This window comes from Varanus komodoensis, unplaced genomic scaffold (assembly GCF_004798865.1).
Source record: "Varanus komodoensis strain SLA01 unplaced genomic scaffold, ASM479886v1 scaffold11, whole genome shotgun sequence".
In the NCBI taxonomy this organism is placed as follows: Eukaryota; Metazoa; Chordata; class Lepidosauria; order Squamata; family Varanidae; genus Varanus; species Varanus komodoensis.
Window position 1 is genome coordinate 13,342,454 of NW_025335317.1, and position 26,390 is coordinate 13,368,843.

At 45.8% G+C, this 26,390-nt stretch overlaps 1 protein-coding gene across 2 annotated transcripts in view; it reads left to right on the plus strand.

The window, feature by feature from the left end:
• The first annotated feature begins 266 nt into the window (after positions 1 to 266).
• The window catches only part of ARID5B (AT-rich interaction domain 5B), a 235,607-nt gene continuing 209,483 nt past the window's right edge, over positions 267 to 26,390 (plus strand). The window contains exons 1-3 of one of the 2 annotated variants that reach the window (XM_044420400.1): positions 267 to 273; positions 19,068 to 19,097; positions 19,483 to 19,737. In XM_044420400.1, coding sequence (XP_044276335.1) covers positions 19,077 to 19,097; positions 19,483 to 19,737 — 276 coding nt within the window. In that variant the 5' untranslated portion in view covers positions 267 to 273; positions 19,068 to 19,076. Of the gene's footprint in view, positions 274 to 19,064; positions 19,098 to 19,482; positions 19,738 to 26,390 lie in introns of those variants that run through there. The other variant, XM_044420399.1, reaches the window with a different exon arrangement.

Below are 26,390 nucleotides of genomic sequence, written 5' to 3' on the forward strand. Positions count from 1 at the left end.
TTCGTACATTGGTGTGATAGTCAGCATTTCAGGGTTGGATGCAGGATCTACCTTTAGTGGGCAGGTGTTCCTTGTTCAAGGAAGTTGCTTCCTTCTAACTTTCAAGGAACCCTCCCAAACAACAACACCCAACTAAACAACTCACTCTAACCAGTATCTGTGTGTATCATAGTCAGGGGATCGGAGTGGGAGATAAATTTCACTTCCACCAAGCGAGTTGCACTCTTCTCAATCTGGATCCAAACCTATAATGTCTAGATTTTCCATTTTAAGGTCATGCCTTCATTTGGAATTCTCAGCAGTTTTATTAAAATAATGCATTCTTCCCATTTATAACACATACACACGCAATTATTGTCTTATTATTTAATTAAGACAGATTGTAAGGCTTACATAGTGAGACTTGTGCTCACTGTTGCCACACCGAATGCATGCTGAAAATGAAATTTAATGCTTCAGGCAGTCTGCATGAAAGCCTTCCCCACCTCCCACTCACTCCCTGTGCTTCCCCTCCCTCCGAGCCATCATATTTTGTTACTAAAAACAGTTTGAGGTAAATTATTTGACATGAGATAAATATGAAATAGGCTGCACTGCTTATTTCCTGTGCATTATTTGGAAAACGGAATGACCTTTCAAAGCCGCTAACAGGCATGCTTCCTTTCTGTGTGCAATGAATAAAAACTTTGTGTTGCCGCTTGTTGTTTCCATAAAATGGATTTTTTTTTGGTCTGTGGTTATTCGTCTGTGTGTTTTTTTAATAAAAGCAACTATTTTTCAGCAATGGAAGTTAATATTTATTTTCAGGATTCTGTAAGGATACACAGGCAGATAACTTCTCCCACTCAGCTTCTTCCAGATGTGTTAGGACACAACTTCCTTCATCCTATAGCTATTTGTGCTAGATGGGGATCCTGGGTGTTGTAGTCCAACACATCAGTCTGGGGAAAGCTGGTTCCTTAAATACAACAACAAGGGCTTTGATCTGAAGTGACAGTTCTACTGTTGCTGTTACAGGCAAAAAGTGTGCCGTGTCCTTTATTGTGCAGCTTCTTTCTCAAGTGCGCACATGATTATCAAACATAATAGGGCATAATTTTACATAGCTAGCAAAGTGCCCTGAGCCAGTATACAAATTACACCTGATTGAATATCACTGTTGCTGAACTGCCATTTAATCACATTTCTTTTCAGATTACATGAATCAAAAAAATAATGTTAGATTTTAATTAAATGAATATACAGGAGTGGCATTTGAGACAATAATGCAGTTTCCTCTATTACCCTCTGTAGTAGTAGTAATAAGACATGACAGAGCATTATTTGATACCTTTCAAAATCCCACTTGTATTATTTTTTTCTTCCTCAGTCTCCAGAGTAATTTGAAGGGCTTGGATTTTACAAACTGTATTGGTGATGTCACTTGTTTTGCCCTATTGTAATGATAAGAATAATAGCTAAGGCACCATCCTGTGCATGTTTAGGCAGAAAAAAGCCCTGTAATTCCCAGCCAGACTGGCTGAGGCGCTCTGGGTGTTATAGGACCTTTTTCTGTAAACACATGCATAGGATTACATTCCTAATAAATAACAGCTACAGAGTTGGATTCAGATTTAGACACACTTAGATTCATTCAAATCAGAGGATCTAAGTTAATCAGGGTGAACTTAAATTTCTCTCCGATGGTTCTCCCCCAAGTATGACCATGTCCAAATCCAAGGCAGAGTGTAAACTTTGATTCACTGCTGCTCCGATGGAAGATACCAAATGAATTCCCTATGCTTTGGAGGGTTAAACCAGTTTTGATCCAAGCTGGAGCTTATAGATCAGAAATACTTGCAATGAATTGCATGTGTGTGTATGTTTCTGTGCATATGTTATATTCTGCAGAGATAGTAACCTGTCTGAGCTTTGTTGAGAGCTGTGTAGTGAGATAGTGGCATATACAGTTAAATATTATGTAAACCAACCAAGGACATGCAAGCCAGTGGGATTTAAACACCAACTTCTGTGCAGTGCAGCCACCCAGGAAACATGTGTACTTACGGAAACAAATAGGTGTCGTAACACAAGCTAACACTGTCTACTCAAAAGTAAGTCCGACTGAGTTCAGCGGGGCTCACTCCCAGGTAGGGGGTTAGAGGATTGGTGTCTACTCAGAGTATTGCATTGTGGACACAGTCTGCAATCCAGGACAATGAGTAGGTTGGATTGTAGACTGTGGCCCACCTGAAAATGAAAGGGAAGCCACATGGTGAGTGGATATTTTCATTCCTTCTCCCCTGGGTAGCCTGCACCACAGAACGTGAGAGAAATTAGGAGGGTGGCTACTCGGAGAAGGACTTTCTCAGCGGTGGCGCCTAAGTTATGGAATGCGCTCCCCAGAGAGGTCCGCCTGGCGCCGTCGTTATTTGCTTTTCGGCGCCAGGCGAAGACCTTTTTATTTAAGCAACATTTTAAATGCTAAATACAATTGAATTTTATCTGGCCAGGGCGGCTTATTTTATAATGTGTGTTTTAATTAAGATTATTTTATATGGATTTTAACTTATTGTTTTATCTATGTTGTAAGCCGCCCCGAGGCTTCGGCGAATGGGGCGGCATAAAAATGTTTTAATAAATAAATAAATAAAATAAAACCTTTTACTCTAAAACTATTTTTAACCCCCTGGAGGCCAGAGAATACCCTTTTAGAGGCCTCCAGACAAAACCTGCACATAAGTGAAATGTAAAAAATAAGTTAGACCAACATTGTCGCTGCCCACTGCTTTGGCTAAGATTTGTGGTTATCCCAAAGGACGTATGACGTGATGTTTGACATGTTGGTGCAGCAAAGTATTTAGCTTGCAAGTAGAGAACTTCAGTACTGAAGCCAGATACTTGGGCGGAGAGAGGTGAGGAAAGAAAAAAACAAGAGGAAATAGTTTTGCGTTTTGAATTGGGTTAGATAATTAAAATTGGGCTTGAGTTCTGTGGCCAACTGCCAAGCAGCACCTTTGGAGAGATAAAAAGGTAAGTGCTGTTATTTGGGGGAAGTGGTGTTGTTTCAGAATTAGTACTACATGCCCGAAGGCCTGCTTGCTCCTTCTGTACAATTTCTGTATTTGTAAGCACTCTCGGTACAGGAAGACTGAAAGGGCAGTTTCTGATGACACAGGAAGCCCAGAGTGGCTTGCCTGACCCCAGCGTGACTCACAACAACCCTGAGGCACTTTCTCCCCTTTGTTCCTTTGGCAGGTGGCCACAGCTGCATCTCTGGAGCACACTGGGACACATTCTGCTTGGCCTACTCCAGAGGAGGCTGATCAGAGCACGAGGAGCCACTGACAACTGCCCCCAAGCACCACTTGGGCATGTCAGGTTGGCCGTCATGGGCGCTCGCCTGGAGCCACTTGGCCAGAACAGCAGGTCTTGTTTGCTGCTCTCGCCAAGTGGCTCTTGGCAGGTTTAGCGATTCTTGGGCTTGTGTCACCAGGGTCATTCATTCATTCATTGAACTTCTGTGCCTCCCCATAACCTGAGGGTTCTCTGGGCACCTTACAAATGCTGGAACCAACATACAAATACAATCAATAAAATGGATAAAAACAATAAAATCAGTACATTATGAAAACATCTTGCATAATAAAAGCTATATAAAACCGTAGACAACATGACCAAACACAACCGGGTAAATTAACAACCAAAATTAAATAATAACCAATATAATTTGAATTAACCAAAAGCTTGTTTGAACAAAAGAAGTCTTTACCTGGTCTCGAAAAGGAAGCAAAGTCAACACCAGCTGTATGTCCGTGGGGAGGAAATTTTAGAGGCTGGGTGCCACTGCATGAAATAACTCCCTCCTAGCCCTTTCCCCCTTGATCTCACCAGGGGGCGGCATTCAGAGGAGGACTTCCGGGGAAGAGGGCAGACAGAAATGTATGGAGAGGGGCATTCCCTCAGGTACCCTGATCCCAAGCCATTTAGGGCTTTATATGTCAAAAGCCAATATAGCTGATGGAGGACCTGCACAACGTTCTCTCGCTGGTTGGTCCTCATAAGCATCCACTCCGCCATGTTCTGTATTAGTTGCAGTGTCCAGACCATTTTCAAAGGTAGTCCCATGTAGAGAACATTACAGTAATCGAGGCGAGAGCTTGCCAGTGCATGGATCAATCTGCTCCTCCAAGTAGGAACATGGCTGAAAGATCAGCCAAAGCTGAAGAAAACTTCATGCTCAGGTTGGTGTATCAACCCAACAACAACCCATGGCCTCTTGGAGTGGCTTACACACCTATAACCTGGGCTTATAAACCACTCCCAATAAGCCATGGTGGGTTCAGCCAAAACACTAAGCCCCCAGGTTTTATAGGCCCAAGTGGCTTAGCTTATCATAGGACTTCAGTTAAAATCTCCCAAACCTTTTCCTTGCTTTTTGTGATGGAATTCTGAGAAGTTTGGTGAGCTCAGGTTTTGCTGATTCACACAGCTCTAGTGTATACTTGTTCGTCTCTTCACTCTGGTGAATGTGTATTCCTGGATTTATTTTGCATGTAAAAAAAATAATGGATTTAGAAACTTCAGTTTAAATGGTTTCCTGTCTCCTAGGTATTTTTAACCACAAGTGTTTTTCATTGTAAGCCAAGAAAATAACTCGCCTTAATAAATTAACACTTTCAGTGCTTGAGAATGAGGGATGAGATAATGTTCTGACTTTTAAAAATAGTCCGAATTTAACTAATGTGTCATTAGTGCAAGCACTCATGTTTCTTGACTGTATCTTATTTTCCTTCTGTAATCTACTTTTCTCTTTTCATTGCTTTGTTTTGTGGTTTTACTTTGCTTTATGGACTTGTTAAATGGCAACATCCCCCCCCCCCCCGCCACCCCTTTCTCCTCTGAAAATAGCTTTTTATTAGAAGCTTAAGTAAAAACCTTGGAATGCTGAAGGAAAGCACAGAAACATTACAACATTGTGCAAATTTCTTTTGGCCAGAAAAAGCCAACAAATATTCACACACAGAAATACATCCAGTGCCTGCAGGAGAAAATCCAACTTATGATTAAACTGGAATTTAAATTCCTGTGTTGTTGTTTTTTCCCAAGTAGCATACAAAAGGAGATGTTGCATTGACACAGATATATAGAGTTGCAAAATGCTGATTGTGGGTGATTTGCGTGGAGGGAATATTATGTACGATATGCTTTTACAGCAGAAGGAGCTACTGGGGAGAAGCGAATCTGCATCTGAGCACTTGGTCTGCAGAGACTCACTCCCACTGAGATCCAGGCCTCCATCAGTCATGGGTGAAGGCCAGGCTTTCTCATTGACTTCTTCATGCAGCACTTTATTTAGCAGCGCTTCACCCATGAAAGCACATGGCAATCATTCGCTTACACGGTGAGAGCCAAGGAGTGCCCAGGAACATGCTGCTGTGGGACCTAAAGTGGCCCCTTTCCTCCAGCGACTCCAACCCCTTTGAGTGCAGCACACGTCCAGCTTTCTTCCTGCCTCCTGGATTCCGTTTCTCCGTCAAAGGAGGTGACGAAGGGGGGTGGACCTGGAACGTGGGAAGCTGCAGCAGACAGAGCCAGGCCATTGGTCCATCTAACTCTCTGCTGCCTGCACAGCAACCATTGGAGGCTCTCTGAGGTTAAAGACAGGTCTTGCTTGGCCTTACCTGGAGATGCTGGGGATGGAATTGGAGACTTCTGCAGTTAAAGCATGCATGCCCCCGCTGAGTTACAGTCCTTTAACCCACCGGAAGCTATGCAGATATAGGTTGCTTGCACTAATTGCAAGGATGCCTGGAATATGATCAGTGCAATTGATACCACTTGAAATAGGCCTCCTTTAAAAATAAGGGCTTGGATCCATATTTAGTCTTATTTACAGCAGACTCAATGAGTTCAGTGGGATTTAAGTCAATAGATTGACTTGAAGTAGACCCATTGAAATTAATGTGCTTAAGGTAATGAATTTTAAGACCAAGTGATTTCATTGGGTCTCCTCTAAGTCTGGATCCAACCCAGGATGTACAGAGATGTAAGACTAACAGAGATTATAATTTTGACTCTGCCTTTGAGGACGGGACATACCTGAGTCAAATCCCATCCACCTTCTCCCAACATTATTGTAATAATTCTGGGTCCTGCACTGCAGTGTACCCCTCCAAGTAGTTGTCGCTCCTGGCGCTAGGATACTGCCCCATCTTGCTTTGCTGGCACGGAAGTCCCATGTCAATTCGCAGCATGGGACCAACTCAAGGTCGTGGCACTTGGCAGCATCGAAACTCTTACTTGATGGTTCATTATAGGGTGATGTGCCATGCACAAGTTCCTTGTCAAGCCCTCTCTCCCTCCCTCCTTATTAAAGGACTGCCTTTCTAATAAGATATTCAACATTTCCAAGCCATTTAGAGATGTACAGAAACTGTTAGTAAAGAAAAGAATTTCAGGCAGAATTAAGAATTACATGGATTATATACATATAATTCTAACCCACCATTGTACTATCTAGAATGCTTGAATCTGAATTAAGGTTCATAAAATGTAATAGAATTATTAGCACCTCTGCCCATATTACAAAGCACAAAAGCCAGGCTTCATTTTTCTGAATGAGCAGGGTGTGTGCAGATAATCAAATCTGAATGGAATAAAAGTCTCCTGTCATCAAGATAAAAATACTCTTCGAAGAATGGAATTACATCACCTTTCTTTACTAGGGAAAACCACTCCCCTACTCCTTTTGGAATCCTGCTGAAAAAAATCAGACATGCGTAAGACTTAAACACTGTGGTTGTTCCAAGGAAGGTCAATTCTATTTTATGAACTGTGTCCCACAGTCAAGTAGATCTTCAGAACAGTCACTTTCCGCAGAATTCTATGCATGTTCGACAGAAAAAATGACCTACGGTTTTCACAGTATTCCCCAGCCAGCATACAGGACTTTTTCTTTCTCTAAACACTCTCTAAACATGCATAGGGCGCTACTCTGAGGGAAGCTAAGAACAAAACAACAAAACAAAACCACCCTTTTCAATGCTCATTCACAAGCAGAGAGTTCCAGAATCCACAAGGTACCAACCTTTGATCCTAGGCAGGTTTTACAATTGAATGGGAAATCTGAAAACTGGTTCATTGGCAAGCCACCAGTTCCTGCTGCCCAAAGACCACCGAATGGGGAAGGTGGGAGTCATGGTCCTTATTAGAGGTTACTGCAAGACAGCAAAGACTCAGCATTTGCTTTTGCGGAAACCAAAATTAGCTACTAAGGCAGGGGAGGTGCCTCCAATTTCCATGCACTTCGGACTAGTGGTATGCGCATTATTACCAGTGAGAATGGTTGTAAAACCATAGAAGCTATTTTGCAAAAACTGTCCCCACTCTTTCACCCTCTCCATAATAAGACCCGCACTAGGGTTCCACTCTGGCCTTCTTCTGTTCATTGAACTCCTTCTCATGCTCAGCCCTTTCTTAGAAAACCAGCCGAGCTGAACCAAGAGGAGGTCTGCGAAGTCCAGCAGAACTTTGGTTACACAAGCAGCAACCTTCTCCCATGGTCTGTGCAGCACAAAGTCTGCGAGTCACATCTGTGGGAGAGATGCAGCACTTCCCTGGCAGGCACCCATGCAGATGTTCAAGACACTTGCCAAGAAGTCAGATTCATTATTGCCACCCAGCAAAACGATTCCACACACATCGCTAATCCACACTTCTTTTCCTCTCTTTCTCCTTTCATTGCCTGCTCTTTCCCCTCACCGATTTCATGGAATTTGTGAATGGTAAAACCATGATTTATTTGCAGCTATTTTTCACTGCACACCTATGCAACTGTGCAGTGAATAATCACACACTTTACTTTGAAACCTCCAATCTGCACAGAATAAAAGACATGCATGCTGTTAGCAAGCCAAAACACACACAGAGAGACTCTAACTTAAATGCCAGAATACCTTCTCATTTCTTGGACAGTTGCAACACCATCCTGCAGCTTGTGGCATGTGTTCCAGCTATTAGCACAAATCATAAGAAGTACACAACTGTGCAAATGCATCCTATTTCTCCCACAGTTACAACACTATGCATTTCTGTGTGGCAATTGCTTGCATTGTAAAGACAGAGAACATGGGGCTGTATTTATTATCATGCATCATCAGAGGAATAGCTGTAGTTTGTGCCAAGAAAGTCAACAGGATCTAGGGTAGATTTGTCCCTAGTACATTATCTCAGACTGGCTAACCAGATGCTTAAGGGAGGCCCATGAGCAGGGACTGAATGCAATAGTTTTATCCCACTGTTGTTGCCCAGTAATTGTTATTTAGCAGCATTCTGGAAATAATATACTCCCACTTGCTTTGGTCCTGCCCTTTCTTCCTTCAGGACAACCCCTGCATTAAAGTGATTCTATTAATTCATACTGATGCTGTACGTAGAACGACCGAATACAACTGATAGGGCTTCTGCACCTTTCATATTTGCAACAATTTGCTTAAATGGCAACCAACACTTCCTCTATCAAAGATGAGAGAAACCTGCCCCTCTTGTAGCAGGCCATCATGATAATGCATCTCTCTGTGCTTTGGTCTGCCCACTCTCCAGAGAGTGCAATGCTAGGAATTAAGTTGGGGGACAGGGCTGCACAATTTGTCAGTTACCAAGCTGAGAGCAGCCTATTGGCTCAAGATATCTGTTGGCTACCCCTTTTGCCTCTTTGCAAAAGTTGTATGCATGAGGCATCCCGTTCTCCCAGCCTTCCAGCATACTCTCAAACATCTACAAAGATTCAGAAGTCAGGGTGGTTCTCTGTCTGGATGGAGATTGTGCTGAGGAAGGCCAGTCTATTCCTGATGCTTCCATACATACACCACACAAGAGGTGTATTTCAGGTACATGTGGATGCATTAATCTCATACACTGTTTCTATAATTGGGGGCCAAAGGGCATTTCCACTGGCAGCTACTGCATAAATAATTTTAGAGGTTTCTTATTATTCCTTTGCAAACAGAAAAACTCAGCAGAAGCTGGGGGTTCCCTGAATGCAGAAAAATATGTTTGGTCTTTGTAAAAATGGAGCCCAGCAAAGAGACTCTCACATCTGCCACATGCTAAAAGAAAAAGAAAACGGAAAGCATCATGTACAAGCTATTAAAAAATAATACTTGTTGATGTGTGAAAAAAACACCAATAAAGCTGCCAGAAATTGCAGGGTGAATGGCTGTGGATTCAATAAACTTGCACACCTTGTGCAGCAAGGAAATATATCATCCATATAGATAGCAATAGAAGATCTTGGTCCTCCCTGACTCACTCACTGATGGAGATATTACATTGTGAAGATACTTCTGCAAAACACAGAAAGCTGAAATTTGGCACTGGCAGAGTCCAACACTTCCCGATTACTATAAAAATTCTGGAAATGGGATGTTTTTAGCTTTCTTCCTAGAAACTCGCAACATGCTATCCACATCAGAATCCTAGCCAGCTCTTGAGTGCAGTGAAGCAAGCCAAGGGACGGAGGAGGCAGATACCAAATTTGGGGTTTCCCTGAGCATACTTGAAGCGGCATTAGAGAAGCCACACCATGTGGGACTTCTCCCCAGACAGACTTAACTAATCCTCGGATTGAAAAGTGGGGTTGGGGTGGGAATCCAGGAACACATGTTTCCAGAATGCAACCAGTGGCTTCCATGCGCTGAATGCATGAAAGAGGATGCTTCCGAACGAAGCTTTTATCATGCCATCACTCTGCCCCATCCATGGGCATTAGGTGTAGAGGGAGGCCTTCTATTCACAACCCTCCCATATTTTCCTGCCGCTCCTTGCGTCTTTTGTTGTTCTGTGTAGAAGAAAAAGACAGAAGAGCTGCACAATACCTTCTAATTAGTAGCACTAATAATCCTGGAAGTATCCTGACCCTAACAATAAATGCCCCTCTCATTGCAATGCGGTTCCTCTGCACACTTACAGGAAAGCAAGTGCTAGTACTCACATGTCTGGAGTAGAAATGCATCAACTCAATTGCAGAATTGCCATTTTTTCTCTGGCAAAGCATGTGTTCTGAGTGGCAGGCCTGCATTTGGGTAGCGTTGGTGGGCAGAGCACACACCTTCCATGCTGAAGGCCCCCGGCCGAATCCTCACCATCTCTAGGTAAAAGGCTGGAAAAACTCCCACCTTGGAAGAAATGCTGAAAAGCCACGGATTCCCAGTCTCTTTTGACCATGATGGCCTGGAAGGGCTGATGCGGCATGGGACACTGCTATGTTTCCCTCTCCAGAGGGGGACTCTTTTCAGCATGAAGACACGTGGGTGGGAGGAAAAAGCCCTAGCTGCACTGCAGATATAAAAGGCACAGAAAAACATGTCAACATAATTAGTCTGGATAGCGAGCCAGAGTTGGGACTAACACGCGGCATTAGCTGTGAAAGATTCCGCATTCCCAGGCAGGGCACTGGGTCTGGTCAGGTGCTCTAAGGCAGGGTTGGCGGCCTTCAAGCTTGCAGGATCTTTGCTTTTTTACAAGAATACTGAGAACCATCAACCAGGAAAGGAAAGGGAAAGGAGACCCTGCGAATTTTACTCCTCTAGTCAAATAGCTAAAGGGGGAGGCGCTCACCTCCGTTTCCAAGGCCATGAGCCAGCACTGTCCAAAGACCTTCCCATGGTCATGTAGCCAACATGTCATCACAGGGTGCTGTTTCCTCCCCACCGGTGGAACCTATTTATCTACTTGGATTACCGGTTTTTGAATTGCTAGATTGGCAAGAGCTAGGGACAAGGCAGCGGAAGCTCCCTCCCCGCCCGTCAAGTGGCTTTGAACTGTCGACCTTTTGATCTCAGTTTAACCCGCTGCACCGATGCATCCCATCAACCAGAGCCTGGTGGAAATGACAGACATTGAAAACTACCCAGATTCTGAGGCCAAGAATTCATATTGAGTGCTCATGGTCTTTGCAGTTAAAAGACCACTTCTGCAGAATCCAAGCCATCTTCATTTCGGCAGTATAATTTAGACTGTTGTGGGGAGTCATTTTTTGGCTGCTAGCATTAAAAATGGAGTAGAAATCCTTGCCAGGCTACTAGAATCACTTGGAGATTTACCTTGTATCTACCTGTGCGCTAATTTAATCTGCCCACCACCAAGTACAGATTGGAGAGGCAGCTGAGTGGTACCAGTCCGAGTGGCACCGAATGACTGAATGGTTTGATGACGATGCCGCCTGAGTCTGCTCACAGCTGGGGGTGTAACGCTGCTACGGCTTCCTTTCACCACGTATTTTGGCAATGACCGTTTTTGGAGGAAGCTATAGTATGGATAAACTTTGTATTGGAATACTCTTCCATATTTACTGATGCATACATTCTTTTAAATTATCTACCTACTTATTTATTTATTTAAAACATTTCTATGCCTCCCCCATCGCAACAAAGCCTCGGGGCGGCTCACAACAAAAACGAACAAAAGCATATAAAAATTATGCAATAAAAATATTAAAACCCGGTGCATCTTAGCTTAAAAATATAAAAAAACAAACCTACATAATAAATTAACAATTAAAATAAGTTTTAAATAAAAAGGTCTTAGCCTGGCACCGAAAAACAAGTAACGACGGCACCAGGCGGACCTCTCTGGGGAGTGCATTCCATAGGTGGGGCGCCACCGCAGAGAAGGCCCTCCTCTGGGTACTCACCTTCCTAATATAACTTCCTGGAAGTTAACACATAGTCAAACTAAACAGACTTTCCACACCCTTTGGACAGCTAAAAGGCTGATACTACAACACTGGAAACATAAAAACTTACCTCCTATAATACAATGGATCAAAGACCCAATAATGCTTAAAGCGACACCACTTTTGAATGGATATATATACACTTTTTATTTATTTATTTATTTACTTTCTATACCATGCAACAGTCGAAGTTCTCTGAGCAGTTTACAGCAATATATTTAAAATAATATAAAACATACGAAAACATAATAAAAGTTGAATATAAAAATTAAAAGCAAATAAATACAGGAAAAATATTTTATTTATTTATTATTTATTTATTTACACTTGTATACCACACCTGATAGCCATGAGGCTTGCTGGTTGGCTTGCATTACATGAGCAGCAACAATTAAAGCAATTCATCTTCTATCAAACTTGGGACTCTTTTTCATTGACTAGAGAAACGGGACTACACATAGACTTAAATATGTTTTTAGTTTAACATAAAAAGAAAAACTGTGGGGGGCTGACCCAGTAGGTCTGATGTTATCGATGACTGATGCTTTTTAGTTTTTTTTGTTAGGTATATATTAAGAATAAAACTTATTAAAAAACAGTTAAAGCAATTCAGTATAAGCATTGCATAATAAAACCAAGAGAAGAATAAATTACTTTTTAAAAGTATGTATTATATATTATATTAAGTATATAAAAATACACATTAAGAAGACCCAATGAAATCATGTTTAACAACCAGCAGGCCCCAGTAACAATTAAATGCCCTAGAGGATGGTCTTTACCTAGTGCCACAAAGACAGTCTAGGTGGCACCAGGTGGGCCTCAGTGGGGAGCTCATTCCACAGCTGGGGAGCCACCACTTAAAAGGCTCTTCTCCTTGTTGGCATCATCACGCAGGTGGCAATTGGAGAAAGGCCCCAGAATTTGATCACAGTGTCCGATTCCGTCAGCTATTGTGGTCCCAAGACATGCACAGCTCCTTTTTAAATCTCCTTTTATTGTCACTTATGTATAACTGATATTTAAATTTAAGCAGTTACATGTATATATTTTTTATTTTCTTATTTATTTATTTATAGCTTTTATATCCTGCCCTTCACTGTGGCTCAGGGCAGTAATACAATAAAATGCTGTAAAGTACAGCACCAAAATATACAGTAAATAAAACCCAATAGATTTCCTCATATTTGGGGTTGGTGGAGCTCACAATAAACATACATCTTTAAAATAGCATGTTGATAATGATGATAATAGCCAGCCTGGTGTAGTGATTGAGAGTGTGGGGTTGGAACTCAGGAGATCAGGGTTCTAGTCCTCACTCCGCCATGGAACTCAGTGTGTGACTTAGGGCCAGTCAGCCATTCAGCCTAACCTACCTCACAGGGTTGTTGTGTCCACGATAAAATGGAGAGGAGAGCCTTGCAAGCCACCCCGGGATCTTTGCAGGAGGAAGAAAGGCAGGATATACATGTCAGGTGTGTGTGTATGTAATCTCAGTGATAATAGAATCTCAAAGAACGTGTGACCCTCCACCATACAAGGGTCGGGGAAAAGTTACTTATTTCATTAAAGCCAGTACTTTAGTCCAGAGCTGTGGACGGCACGCACGCGCATCACGCACACCACAAACACGTGAAGACCTCGGCAAGCGGAGAATAGCAAAGCGCTCAGCTGAAAAGGAAACGGGTGGAGCGGGGGGGGGGCGCGGACCCCTCGCGGTGCTAAGTGCGCTTCGAACGCTAGAGGTCGCAGGAAAAGGCGCGATGACCCGAGACCCGATCCAGCGGACTTGTTGCTCCCTTCTGCTCCCGCAGCTGGATCTTGCGCTAGGTTAACGCCAAGCGATCGCTACCACCTCCCCTCCCCGCAGTGACCATAGCAATGCATAAGGGCTGACGTTTCAGCAAGGCGCCTTCGTAATCATGATTATCAGGCCGGCCGGGGGAGGGGCGGGGCGGAGGGGCGTGGAGAGGAATCGATCCACGGGGACGGTCTCGCCCCCGCCGCTGAATCTTTGCAGAGGGGCGAAGGCGGCGGGGAAGAGGGTAAAATCCTGGGCTCTTGGGAAAGAAGATGCGGTCACAGATTACTCGGATCGGAAACAATGGGCAGCGCTTCCCGGTTGCGCGCACGGCAAGCGCGCTCTGCGTTGCCCTGCGCCACCTCTGCCGAAGCGGCCTGGATCGCGCCCCGGCGCGCGCGCGCCCTCCCGCTCGTGCCCAGTGACGTGTCTGACATGTCGATAGCGATCGCCGGCTGCTTAATTCCCCTTCTGATCTCCGGCGGAGGGGCGCGGGCGGGAGCGGAGCCTCGCCTTAGGAAGCGCTAGCAAAAGGGAAGCCAGCGTTATCTCCACCGGAGCGAGCGGGCTGCGCGCCCCAGCCCGCTGGCTTCAGCCAGGCATGGATGCCCCGCTCGACCGAGAGCTGCAGTTGCGGAGTGGCGCCGCTTGCGGGAGTTAGCGATAAATTTGCTGACTAACAGTGCGATCCTGGCCGTGCCTACTCGGAAGTAAGCCCCATGGAGCGGCATGGGTTTACTCCTGAGTAGGCGGACCCTAGGATCAGAGCGGCGACTTCAAGGGAGCGAAGTCGGGTCAGAAAATGCTCCGGATTCATTGCGGGAAATAGATGAATGGGCGGGGCAGGCCCGGGTGGAGGGGCGAGGGGGCAGGGAATTGAGATGCACGACAGTGTAAAAGAAATAATTCAATTGCCTGCTGGGAGCGGCTTAGAGTGCTTCCTCGGATCCGGGCCTGGGACGCGGGGAGGGTTTCCAAGCAATGAAGCTTGCAAATCCGATACAGTTACTCCGCCTTTTGCGCTTTCGGCTTGCCGAGTAATGAATGCAGCCATTCAACTCACCACTCTATTACTGTTAATAATATTGTAAATCTTTCCAGTCCCGACGATATTGAATAAACTCTCCGACTACCGTCCAGGCTCTGTCTTTGGAAAAAGGACTACAGGGAGGCGGGGTTGTTGGCCTGTCCCATCATAATGGTAATTCAGGCTTAGTCAAGCTTAGATCAGGCGAATGGGACAAGTAAGCGTACTGAGTTTAGTGGATCTATTCTAAGCATGCCCAAAGCGGGATCCAGGCCGTCCTGAGTCCAGGGCAAGTCCCGCCGTGTGCCGCACAGCCGGAGTGATTCTTCATACACCGTGAGGCCCTTCCGACGTAATGTGGCACGGAATAGGGGCTTGCAGCTGAGACGCAAGTCGCAGCTACTCTTGGCTTTTAGCCACCTCAACCCTGTATTAGCCCTTCCCTGAGAGTAAGCCCCATTGACCTGAACGGCGCTTCTCTGAGTAGACGTGCACAGGAATGCATTGTGTGCCTTGCTATTGTGCGCATTCGGATCTTTCACTGGTTGCGCACCCAACTGCGCATTTCTAAACAACAAGATGTATGAATGGGATGGGGTGTGTGAATGGACTCGGAAGTCCCAGCCATTGTCCAGGTTCTAGAGCAAGCCGGTTTCCCCGATTCACCAGCGCAGCCCTATACGCAGAAGTCCGAGGAAATCCAAAAGACTTTCTCTCAGGGGAGCGTGCATAGGATCGCAGGCTGCAGTCTCGTTGTCTTGAACGTCGTGTACCTCCCCACCCCCATTATGATGAGTATTTACATTAGCAGAAGGAGGCCCTGCAACTCTGTCGCCCCCCCGCCCGCCCCTTTCCCCGTCAGTGTCTGGTGCCTTGCATCTACTGGGGTGATTGATGGAGCCTTGAATACAACGTTATTACTCTCTCGCAAGCCGAAATCAAACAGGCTATTAACTACATTACTTCAAAGAACACAGTTCTCAATACAATCTACTTATCTTAATTGAAACTTTCTCTGCCTGGGTATTTGTAGAGCAGATAATTTACAGGTGCGTAGCAGGGGCGACAGCAGGCGTCACGAGGAAGGGGGGGATGGCCATACGCCTCAAAAGGGGGAGAGGGAGGGAAGAAGGGAAGCGGGTGAGTCTGCCCTAGCCAGGCGCCCTTCCGGGATGATGGGAGTTGGAGTCCGACGCATCTGGAGGCACGCCGGGCCGTGGAAGTCGGGGGGGGGGATGTTGAACCGCTTGAATGGAGAGGAGGTTGCTTTGCAAAGAGAATCTGATTATTAATGGGAGGGGAGCTCCCCCCTCTGCCCGCCCCCACTTTTCCAAAGTAACCGAGGCCATTGTTAGCATCGGGGCTAAAAGCCCTTTTGGTAGATTTGTCTCTTTCCCCTGTCGAGGATTACGCTGCAGTCTCCAGCAGATCTTTGAAGCACAGCCCGACAGCAATCCGGTGTTTGCAATTAGCCACCGCGGCTTTCCGTAGAATACCAAGTTGCTCCTTCGCGGGGCAAAAAGGTTGTGCAGGGGAAGAAGGGGGTGCATAGGGAGGGGTGGGATGTTAATCCAATACAATAACTGGATGCCTCGAGGGTTTCTCCCCCACTCTTGAAATTAAACTTTCCCGCATTTCAGCTCCTGCTGCATTGCTTACACAGGAAACTGACTCAGAGTCAATCTTCAATACGATCTTGTGTTAAAAAAAATCTGCAATTCCAGTTCCTTAAAAACCGGCGAAGACGTTTACCAGAACAATGCAGTGCGGAGACTGGAGAAGATACACGGATTAATCATAATCATGGGAGGGGGGGGCGGAGGGGAGTCTGAATGCCTGCGGCTACACATTCACTTACTCCGGAGTAGACATATTGAAACCGATTGGCTCATTCAGTTGCTGTTGTTGTGTTTCGGGCCCGACGGTGCTATCCAGAGCAGCGCAATCTTAGCCATTTACTCGCAAGTAAATGCCCCTGCGCTCAAACATGCCTAGTCCCAAGAAAGCGTGTCTCAAATCGAAGCTTTGCTGGGGAGTAAGCGCTTTCAATTACTCCGGGGCTTGCTTTCGAGTAAACGTGCGTAGGATCGGGTACAACAGCTGTTTAGGATCGCGCCCTAAGGGCTCTATACTGCGCAGGAGGAAGCTCGACTTAAACTCGTCCACTCTAAAGACACAGAAGCGTGGCTAAGTGTATCAAGCTGTTCAGCTTTTTAAAAACCCCTCAAACACTCTGGCTTAAGTTGTTCGTGAATCGGGCAATTAATGCAGCCGCAGCGAGGTGAGGGGGTGGGCGGGAGGGACGGAAGGCAGAGAGAAGGAAGAATATATGAATATCGCTGATTTTTTTTAATCGCCTGCATTTGGCGGCGCTGTACTGTCCCTTTAAATTATTAAAATAGTTTTCGACAGCTCTCGGGTCTTTGCCAGGGGGACTTTTATTACTTCTTGTAATTTGAAGCTCTGCCATGTTCTCTCGCTCCCTCCTTTATCTCCCTGTCCGTACAGGAACAGGCGAGAGATCTTGTTTTCTATGACTGCCCTTTAAGAAGAAAAATATGGATTAGATAAGGTTAACTACTCTAATTCGCACTGCGATAGGACCAGCGTTGCAAACGTGCAGGAGGTGGGGGGGGGCTGGGGGGCGGCGCAGAGGGACCCTTTGCCGTAACCCTCGAGTCGCTTGTGCTGCATGTCCCGCAATCCCCCCCACTCCACGTGAATATAATTTTCATTAAAGTAATCCTGTTTCAACCAGACGCTATGACTTAGAGGTGAAACGTTGCGAAAGCGTTAAAAATAGCTTGCCAGTCATTTCGACATCCTGTAATTTTATCACGGATCAGATTACAACTGTCATACTGTACAGACCTTTATTTCCCTGTATTTGTTATTTTCCCCGTACATCATGCTTACTTTGCGGGGGGCGGGGCGGGGCGGAGCGGGGTGGGAGGAGAGAAGGAGGGGATCAGCTCCCCCCGCTTTGGTGCCAACGGTGTAAAATCCGGGGGAGAGAGAGAGAGAGAGAGAATGCACCATTTTCTATCAACACTGCGAAAAAAAGCGTCCTTCTATAGGCTGCTGCTGGAAAAGCAGAGATTGCTGCTAGGGCTCGAACAGTTGTGCTGTTTGATTGCATTTACTCGCTTGTCTTGCTCGCTTCGATTTCTACCCCTCTCCTGCTCGCCCGGTTTTGGGGCTCTTAAGTTTCTTGGGTTTGCATAATAACTGCACGCGAAGCTCCGGGACAGTCACTAAATACATATCGCCCTTACAAGTAGATGATTGTCTCTTCGGTTAATGCTTCCTCCCCCACCCCCTCCAGAGTCCCAGTTAGTTTTAATTTCGGCTTGCATTTAACGAGTTTCCAAATGGATGTCCCTCCCACCCTTCTCCTAAACTAATACTGTGAGGGGAAAAAGATAAAAGAAAAAGATATCGCTCGCGCTCGCTCTTCCTGCTTTTTCAAAGTCAGTATTCCTACACCGCTTGGTTATATAAACCCATTAGTATTTCTGCGCGCCCTTGCCGGAGATCTGCATTGTAAACACGTAACCGCGATGTGCCTATACTTCAAAATTAAAAAAGAATGTGCAACGCCGATCCAGCCGAGTCGCCCCCGCTGGCCCCCGCATATTGATTTATCATGCAGTGTTTATTGTTCGGTCCTATTACAAATGCGATCGCTGCCTGTGCAATATTGCTCGCAAGATCCCGTGATCGCTGTGCTTCTGTGTGCTTTAGCTCACCACTCCTCCCCCCCCTTTTTTTTGCAAAAGAGAACAAATGTATTAATATTTATATGTTTATATAATCGATAACCCACTTTCTTCCCCCCAACACACACCCCATCGTCCCCGTGTTAAAAGATAGTACCAGGCAGCTAATCTAACCGATCAAGTTCCGTGGGGGGGGGGCGAATATGGCAGTAAGGGAACGTAATTTAACTATCAAACAAATCTACATGTCTAATAAAAGCAAATCTGCTAAAGAGAATTAGAAAGAAGAACAGCGCCTCTGACTCTCTGCAGGAAATGTTCTTTATATTAGACATATACAAGCAGGTCCTGTCAGATGAGCACCTCAACCAGATTGCTTTTCAGCCCAGCAAAAATGGAACGACCCTTTAGTCTGGCTTTCGGGGGGCTTCGGAGGAGTCCACTCCTGTCTCTGCAGAGATCTGGGCAATGTAATATTTTAAAAACCGCTTCCGATCCGAATTTTGCCTGGCTCCATTCACCTCGGTGCAGCGGGCTGATTGTGCTGTGACCTGTATCGCCTGTGCAGATTGGCAGCAGACGGGCGAAAAGCCCCGTGTTTCCTACGGAGGCTGGAAATTGGGGGTCGTGAGAATCGCGCTGCGGGATTTTCTGTTATTTTGGAAGCGTTTGGAATGTAAGGTTTGGGTTTTATATTGAGGCTCGGAGCCGGCTGCTGGGTGAGATCGCTTTTCCCTGCCAGGACCTGATGCAATCCATTCAAGCCAACAAGTTTGGAGAGAATGTTGAGTTCAATCAATTCAGAACGTCGAGATGGAGCCCAATTCAGTCCAGGTATTCGGTTCTCCTCTCTTCTTCGCCTCTGCACCCCAGACCCCAACACCCCGGATCCCCGAGGCACCCACCTTCATCTCTTTCAAACTTTCCAAGAACTTTCCCCCCTGTAATTGCCATTACCCCCTTTAAAAATGCCTTTGCTGATCATATAGAGACACACAGATTCTTATAATGGTGACTGGTCGGATTTCTGTTACCCCCGCCCCAAAGAAAACCGGCTTGTCTCCCAAAACAACCCCCCCCCCAGAAGCTGTAATATTCTTTCCACTTCTGATTTAGATGTGTGTGTTTTGATCAGATCTAGCTATGCTGTTTTAAAAAATTGATCTGCAATTGCTGATGGGTTTTTTCTCACCCCCCCATCCTTGTTTATTCCTTCCAGTGGGTCGGCTCTCCGTGTGGCTTACACGGACCTTACATTTTCTACAAGGCTTTTCAATTCCACCTTGACGGCAAACCAAGAATTTTGTCCCTTGGCGATTTTTTCTTTGTAAGATGTAAAGCAGAGGATCCGATTTGCATAGCGGAGCTACAACTGCTGTGGGAAGAAAGGACTTCCAGGCAACTTTTATCCAGCTCCAAACTTTATTTCCTACCAGAAGATACTCCCCAAGGCAGAAACAGTGACCATGGCGAGGTGGTAAACATCTATTTTGTCTCTGTGTGCGTGCGTGCGTGCGCCCGCCTGTGTTACTGTATGTGGAGTGTGATGTCTCTCTCCCTCTCTGTGTGTTTTTCCCCCTCCCTGGCTTGTAATGTTTATTAAAGGACAGGATTGAAATGTTCCCTTCTGCCGGCAACGTGAGCTTCGGGTTTTTTAAAGTGCTAGTGCCGCTGAGCGAGGGCTGCAGCGGGGCGCCCGCGCCAGAGCTGGCCTGTCATCTGAAAAGAGCCCGAATGTGCCCATTTTAAAGCCGCGATCCCCTAACTTGGTGGTTCGGCGTTGAAGGTGATCTTTACTTACATCACCCCTCCTCCCCCTCCCTCCCTCCTTTCCTCCTCCTCACGTTGCTGTTTAAGCGTCCTTGTCACATGCTTGCTGAGTCGCTTCGTTTCAGGGTTTCGAGGCGGGTTGTATTGGGGGTCTCAGCCCAGCTTCCCTCCCGCCTGTCGTCCCCCCCTCCAACATTCGTGCATGGATTTGAATGGGGTTCATCTCGAAGGATCGCGTGCGTGTGTAGGGTGTAGACGCGTGTTTCTTTCGGGGGGGGGTCTTCAAGTATTTTTGATATGTTGGAAAGAAGGCGGAAATTACGAAATGGAGGCAGTGAGTGAGATCAAAAGCGATTTCGTTGGCACAGACGTGTTGCAGAAAGTGATAAATGACATTCAAATAACTTGCAGATATGCCTGGGCGTATTTCAAAGCACTCCCGTGTGTAATAACCAGCACAAACACGTTAAGCATTAACAGCTAGTCCGATCGTCGCGCTTATGCCTTCCTCTGCGTGTACTCGCTTAACACAATTACTATAAAATGTGGACATTTTCCAGAAAAGACGTCGTGGGGAGGGGGAGCGAGTGCAGTCCCTGGCTGAAGCCAAGCCGGTGCCTAGCTGCTTTCAGACGCCTCTGATCCTATGCACGTTTACTTGGAAGCCCCATTGAACGGTGTGGGACTTCCTTCGAGTAAAGATGCGTAGGATCAGGGGCCGCGCGCCTCCCTGGGGAGGAGCGTGGGACTCGCCTGCAAGGAAACACGCGCGGATCGGGCTGCCTGGCCGCAGTCCCAACCGTGCTTGCTGGGTGGGATGCCAATCCGCGGCTATCCGGGGGACTTACTTTGGAGTAAGCAGGGTTGGCCGGCGGCGCGTGCGCTCGGGCGTGTGTGTCTGGCAGGGGCCGCGGGGGGGAGAGAGACACTCCTTGTCAGGTTGCACCCGAGAAAGTTTGGGATGCGGAAAAGTGCTCCGCCTGGTCGGAAGGGAGATGTGGAGCCAGTGGATCGCTCCGGGAGTCGGCTCGAGAAGGAAGGCGGCGGCGGCGGCGGCGGGGAGGGGGGAGAGAGCCAGAGCGGCGGCGGCGGCGGCGCTGCTGGCTCGCGTTTGCATTGTATTCTTCCAGATCTGTAATTTCATGTATGCCCGCAATTCTGCTGGCTACTCGAGTCAGCTGACGCTGCACCGTGTTCAGAGGAGGAACTATTTTAAGGGCCGGAGACGAGCGGCGCTGTGTTTATGCGGAGAGAGGTGGGCCAATTTGCGACGGCGTCGCATCCTCGGAATCGTAACAATAGGCAGAGGTGGGCTCCTCCCGGGCGCAAGGACGGGCGAGCGGGGAGGCTGCCCGTAGCCCTCCTCCTGCGGAAAGCCCCCTTCGTGACCACCCGAGCTGCCAGGTTCCTTCAACTCGCCCTACTCTGATGGAGTTAATTGAAGGGTGGGTTTCCACCCCTTCTTGCAGCCTCCTCCCCCCGCCGCCCCCCCCCCGCCGCCCTCGCCGCCTTCGAGATCGAGTAACTCATTCGGATTACGCTCTCCTTAATTTCGCTGCTTGTGCAATGTTCCCCGGACGCGAGCTGTTGACTGGGGGCGGGTGAAAAGCCATGCTATGACCACTTAATCGTCCTCTGTAACACATTCCCCCCACCCCGCATATCAAGTGCCTTCTTTCTCTACCTCGCTCTCATCCAATATGTAGTTTTGATGCCCCTTCTCTCTCCTTCCTGAATTAAAAAGCTGAAACATGGAGAAGTTACTGGAGGGAGGAGGGAAGTCTGAGGAAACTGCACAGGTTGGACCCCCACGTTTTCTCATTTGCCCCCTTCCCCCTCCCTTCACCTTTCCCCTGCAGCTGTTTCTCCTCCCCCTCCTCGTTTCACGAGTACTTATTTGCTTTTCAAATTTATTACTTCAACATGGTCTGTGATCTGGAAAGGGAAAGGATTAAATATCATTCCCCCCCCCCCCCCACACACACACTTTTCCCCTTGAAAAGACTGCAGGAATAATAGACAGGTCACCAAACCAGACAGGAAACCATTGAAAAATGTTATTAAATCACTTTGGATAACTTAAAATAATAAATAAAACTTAAATGTATGTGCAGTAACACTTTTTCACTTCCAACCTGACTTGATGCATGTTTGCCCTTTGAAATAAGTCCTGTTTAGTTCAGTGGAACTTACTTTCAAGGAAGTGTACACGATATTGCAGTTTTTCTGGTTTTGTCTCTTTTTAAAAACATAACTGTATCCTCACCACTTAGAGTGTAGTCCATTCTGCACAAATTGGCAGAGAGCCCTAATGTTGACAATGGGACCGTACTTTCTGGTTTGGTCCTACTTGGAGTAGACCCATTGAAATGGACTCAATTTAGACTTAATATTGGACATGACCCATTGTATACCGTTCACAGCCTAAAGTAACTTTGCTCAGGTTACTTGGGCTGCACTCCTGTTGAGCAAATACCATTGTGTAAAGAAGGGCTCACTTCTGAATAAACATTCATGGGATGGGTTTATTGGGATGATGGTCTGCACCTATAGGTTTATATGTTGCAATGAATATAAGCTAATCAAGTTCTGTGCCTTCATTTTTTAATAAAAGGGTGGAGGCTGGGGACAAATCATTTTAATATGCCTTAATGACCATCTCATGTTTCTGCAGTATGATAATCAGAGAAAATTAATCCAGCCATTCCAAGCCAAAGTGTTCTTTCAGTACACAAATTCTCATCTGCATAGCCATCCCTAATATTACGCATGACTTTAATATGATTTTTAAAACAACAACAACAAGCTGCTAGTAATTAGATGCATGGTTTATCTCATTAGGATTTGTCTCGGAATTATTCAGCTTCAGGAAGATCATGCTTTAATGGTCATGATGACACATCTTGGGAGGATGCAAAGCCTCTGCAAGGAATGCTTGTGACCGAATGTGAAGCAGGTAGAAAGTTTTCCTGCTGCAGTTAGCTTTGCACCCTCGTGATGTCATTTTCCCCAGTGGCCTCTTAGTCATTCATTAGCAGAGTTGCAGCAGGCAGGAGAAACACCAACGACACAGGAGTGATGCTTGCTTGGCAGCTTGCCTACAGAAACTAGCACTTAGAGCCAAGGCCTAGAGAGGGCAACCTAACACTCCCATTAAGAGCTGTGCTTTGTTTTCACTTAGTCCATTAACTTGTTTATAGAGGCTGAAATGTTTTTTTTATCATTGATTCTGAATTGTTTTGCATGATAAATCCGGTTCAAAAATTTGCAACACAGAGACCAGAAAAAGTTGGGCGGAGGTTGGCTTGCTGATTGGCAGTTTCTTACTTGGGGAAATGTTTCAGTATTCAGCATAAAGGGAGCAGTTATTTCAAGAAACTTCACCACAGTAATAATTCTTGTGTGTAAATGACATCAACAGTTATTTCTGAAGCTGAGAGATGGGCCGTTTTGAACTGAGAAATCTCATGTAACGCTTTGTATGTCTGCTACGTCCTGGGCATGGAAATTGCACTCGGGGATAATTTATAGAGAAAATAACAGGCAGAGCTTAGGGAAAAGACTGTGTAACGAAATTTAATTATATGTTGAGCATAGTGGATAAAGTGTGGTCAGTCACCCCCGCTCCTGTCTCTCCTTCATAATGTGATTGTAAATCTGCAGTGTCAAGGGTTTGGGTGGGGTCAGAGGTCAACAGAGGCACTTGCTTAGAGTAAAACTGATGTTTAGCAGAGTTGGATCTTATCGGGAGTTGGTGATCAGCTCCTTTCAGAGAGTCAGGGTTTGTCACTTGGAGGTATCTTTGCTGGTTTGGTGAAAGCTGTAATTAGCTATTTATAAATTTCTCAGAATTGATACTTTGAGACAGCGGCTGCTTTTAGAGTGAAATAGCAAGGTGAATGCTATGTTAAGACAACTTTGTACAGTATGCATTTCCTGTGTGGAAGCTGGTTCTGAACTGGTTTATGTCTGTGAATGGCTACATGTGACCAATGCATGCATATTTATTTAAAACATTTGTATGCCACCTATTGTACCACAGCACCTCTGGGTGGCTCACAATCATATCTCTTCTGCCTTATGCATATGTGATGAAACAACTTGCATTTATTGGACAGGCCTTACCTAGGAAATGTAATGTTCTATATCAGATCCCATGCTTGTTTACTGAAAAAATAATTTTCAGTAAGTTCAGCAGGATATAAGTTCTAGTACAAGCATTATAGCACACACTTCAGCCCAGTGTGCTTATTCCAGTTGGACTATTCGGCATGGTGTGCTTCTAGATAATTCTTCAGCCTTGCACTCTGAGTAAGATGTTTTTTTAATGGCTGATTTGAGCAGCATTGGGTGCAAATTATGGCATTAACTTATGTGCAGCCCCTACTCCTGGCCAGCAGGGGATCCATATACTGGATAATTTAGCCATAGATGGTTGGAGGTGTCACCAAAGCTTCTGATATTGTCTGCCTAATGTCTGTATGGAGAACTTTGTGCTTGTGTAGGGAGAGAAAGAGCACAATTATTGGATCATGTCCACTTCGCCTGTTGGGGTCCTGACCTACAGAATTCCATACTCAGTCTGAGCCAGCTGCATGACCCATGGGCAAATATGGCTGGTGTGATATTTTGTGGCATCCCAAGATGTTGATAAAAACCACCTTGAGGTTCAGAAGTCTCCCCTTTGTTTGATGCAGCTAGCTAATAAAAACCCCATTGAATTTATTGCTGCACGTAAATCAGACCACTCTTTCCTGCGTGTGAAAATGTGACAGGGCCAACCTGGAAAGAAAAATAGAGGTGTGATATACTTGATACTCCTGACTGGACAGCAAATATTCTTTTCAATGTCACCAAAAAGTTGCTTCTCTTATCTTTTTGACTGGTGTCCTATGATCCATTGTGAAAACCTTCAACTCCCAGAGTATTCACATAGTCCATCATCTGTAGCAGAGGTCTGCTTTGAAAGTTAGGCTATTTTAAGCAGATATGCTTGCGCCAGTTCTGCCTCTTTGGTTGTTACTTAGAGCCCCTGACCATGTCGTGCCAAACTGGGAACATGTGGCTAGTCCTGTTGCTGTGAAACATATGGGAATTCTTCCGAGTTGGACTGGAACAAGGCCAAGCTGGTGTCGTAGAGTGGCTAACAGTCCGAGCAATGATTCAGGAATTCTCTCGTTCACATCTTGCCTCTGACGTGAATGCACTCCGTGGCCTTAGGTAACCTACTTTCTGAGCCTCAGCTGCCCTGCTATGCAGTGTGAGAATATTAATGCTAGTAGCAGAGAGGTTGTTGTAAGGACTGGAACAAGATAGTGCCTGTAAAAGCCTTGAAACACTCCAAAGCGCTAGATAAATGCGAAGTGTGGTTCATTGGAAGTCCAGGTAGGTGATGCCAGCCCAGACTTACCCAGCCTGTCAAATTCAGATTCGGTGGGACAAGTAGTGTGAACCAAAGCACGGAACCGCAGAATAAATTCCATGGCATTTAATGGAATGCACTCCTTGATAAATGTGTTTAGGAGAATAGCAGCTCAGTGAGACATAGAGTTACTCAGAAGTAAACCTCGTTGTGTTCTTTGGGCCTTACTCTTAGGCAAGCATGCAAAACGATCGTGCTGTAAATCAGGTAGAATCCAGGTACTTTTATTTTTTCTAGCTAGCTGAACCTAAAATGCGATTTGCATTTTGAGACACACTTCTGAGTATTGTTCTGGATCAACATAGTACTAAACAATAACTCTAGAGTCCATTTAAGAAGGGGGTGAGATCCTTCCTTAGCTAAGCAAAAGTGCAATTTCACATTTAGTTTTGCTCCTATGAGTAATATGCTGTATGTGATCAGTCAGATAACGTTTCAAAGCCTTTTTATTTGAGCATTTATGTGAGCTCGTGTTTCCTCACTGACAATAGTTTGTGGGTGCCTTATGTGCTGTTGTCATCCCCCAGGGCTACTCATGTTCTCTGTAACTATTTCCATGACTTAAAACAAAAAAATGAGGAAAGTCTGATATTATTTGGATGGCAGAATGAAACCATAGAGCAGTTGTGCAGTGCCATTTTTGTCACAATACTACCTCCCGGTTGTACAATGGAACACAAAGGAGGAAAGACCCCCCCTCCCCCAGTGTATAACAGAGCAGATCTTAATCCTGCAAAGAATTTGGAAGCAGAAGCTTTGGGAAAGTGGTGGGTTAAAAGCCTCAGACAGAAGACTTCCACTTCTCCTAGTCCAGGAATGGAAAATAACAACCTTGTGGACAGATTGCATGTGGTCTCTCAAAACATTGTTGCCAGCCCCCCCCCCCCGACGCTCCCCTCTCCTCCAGCACTGCCACCTGTCCTAAAGTTACGCCT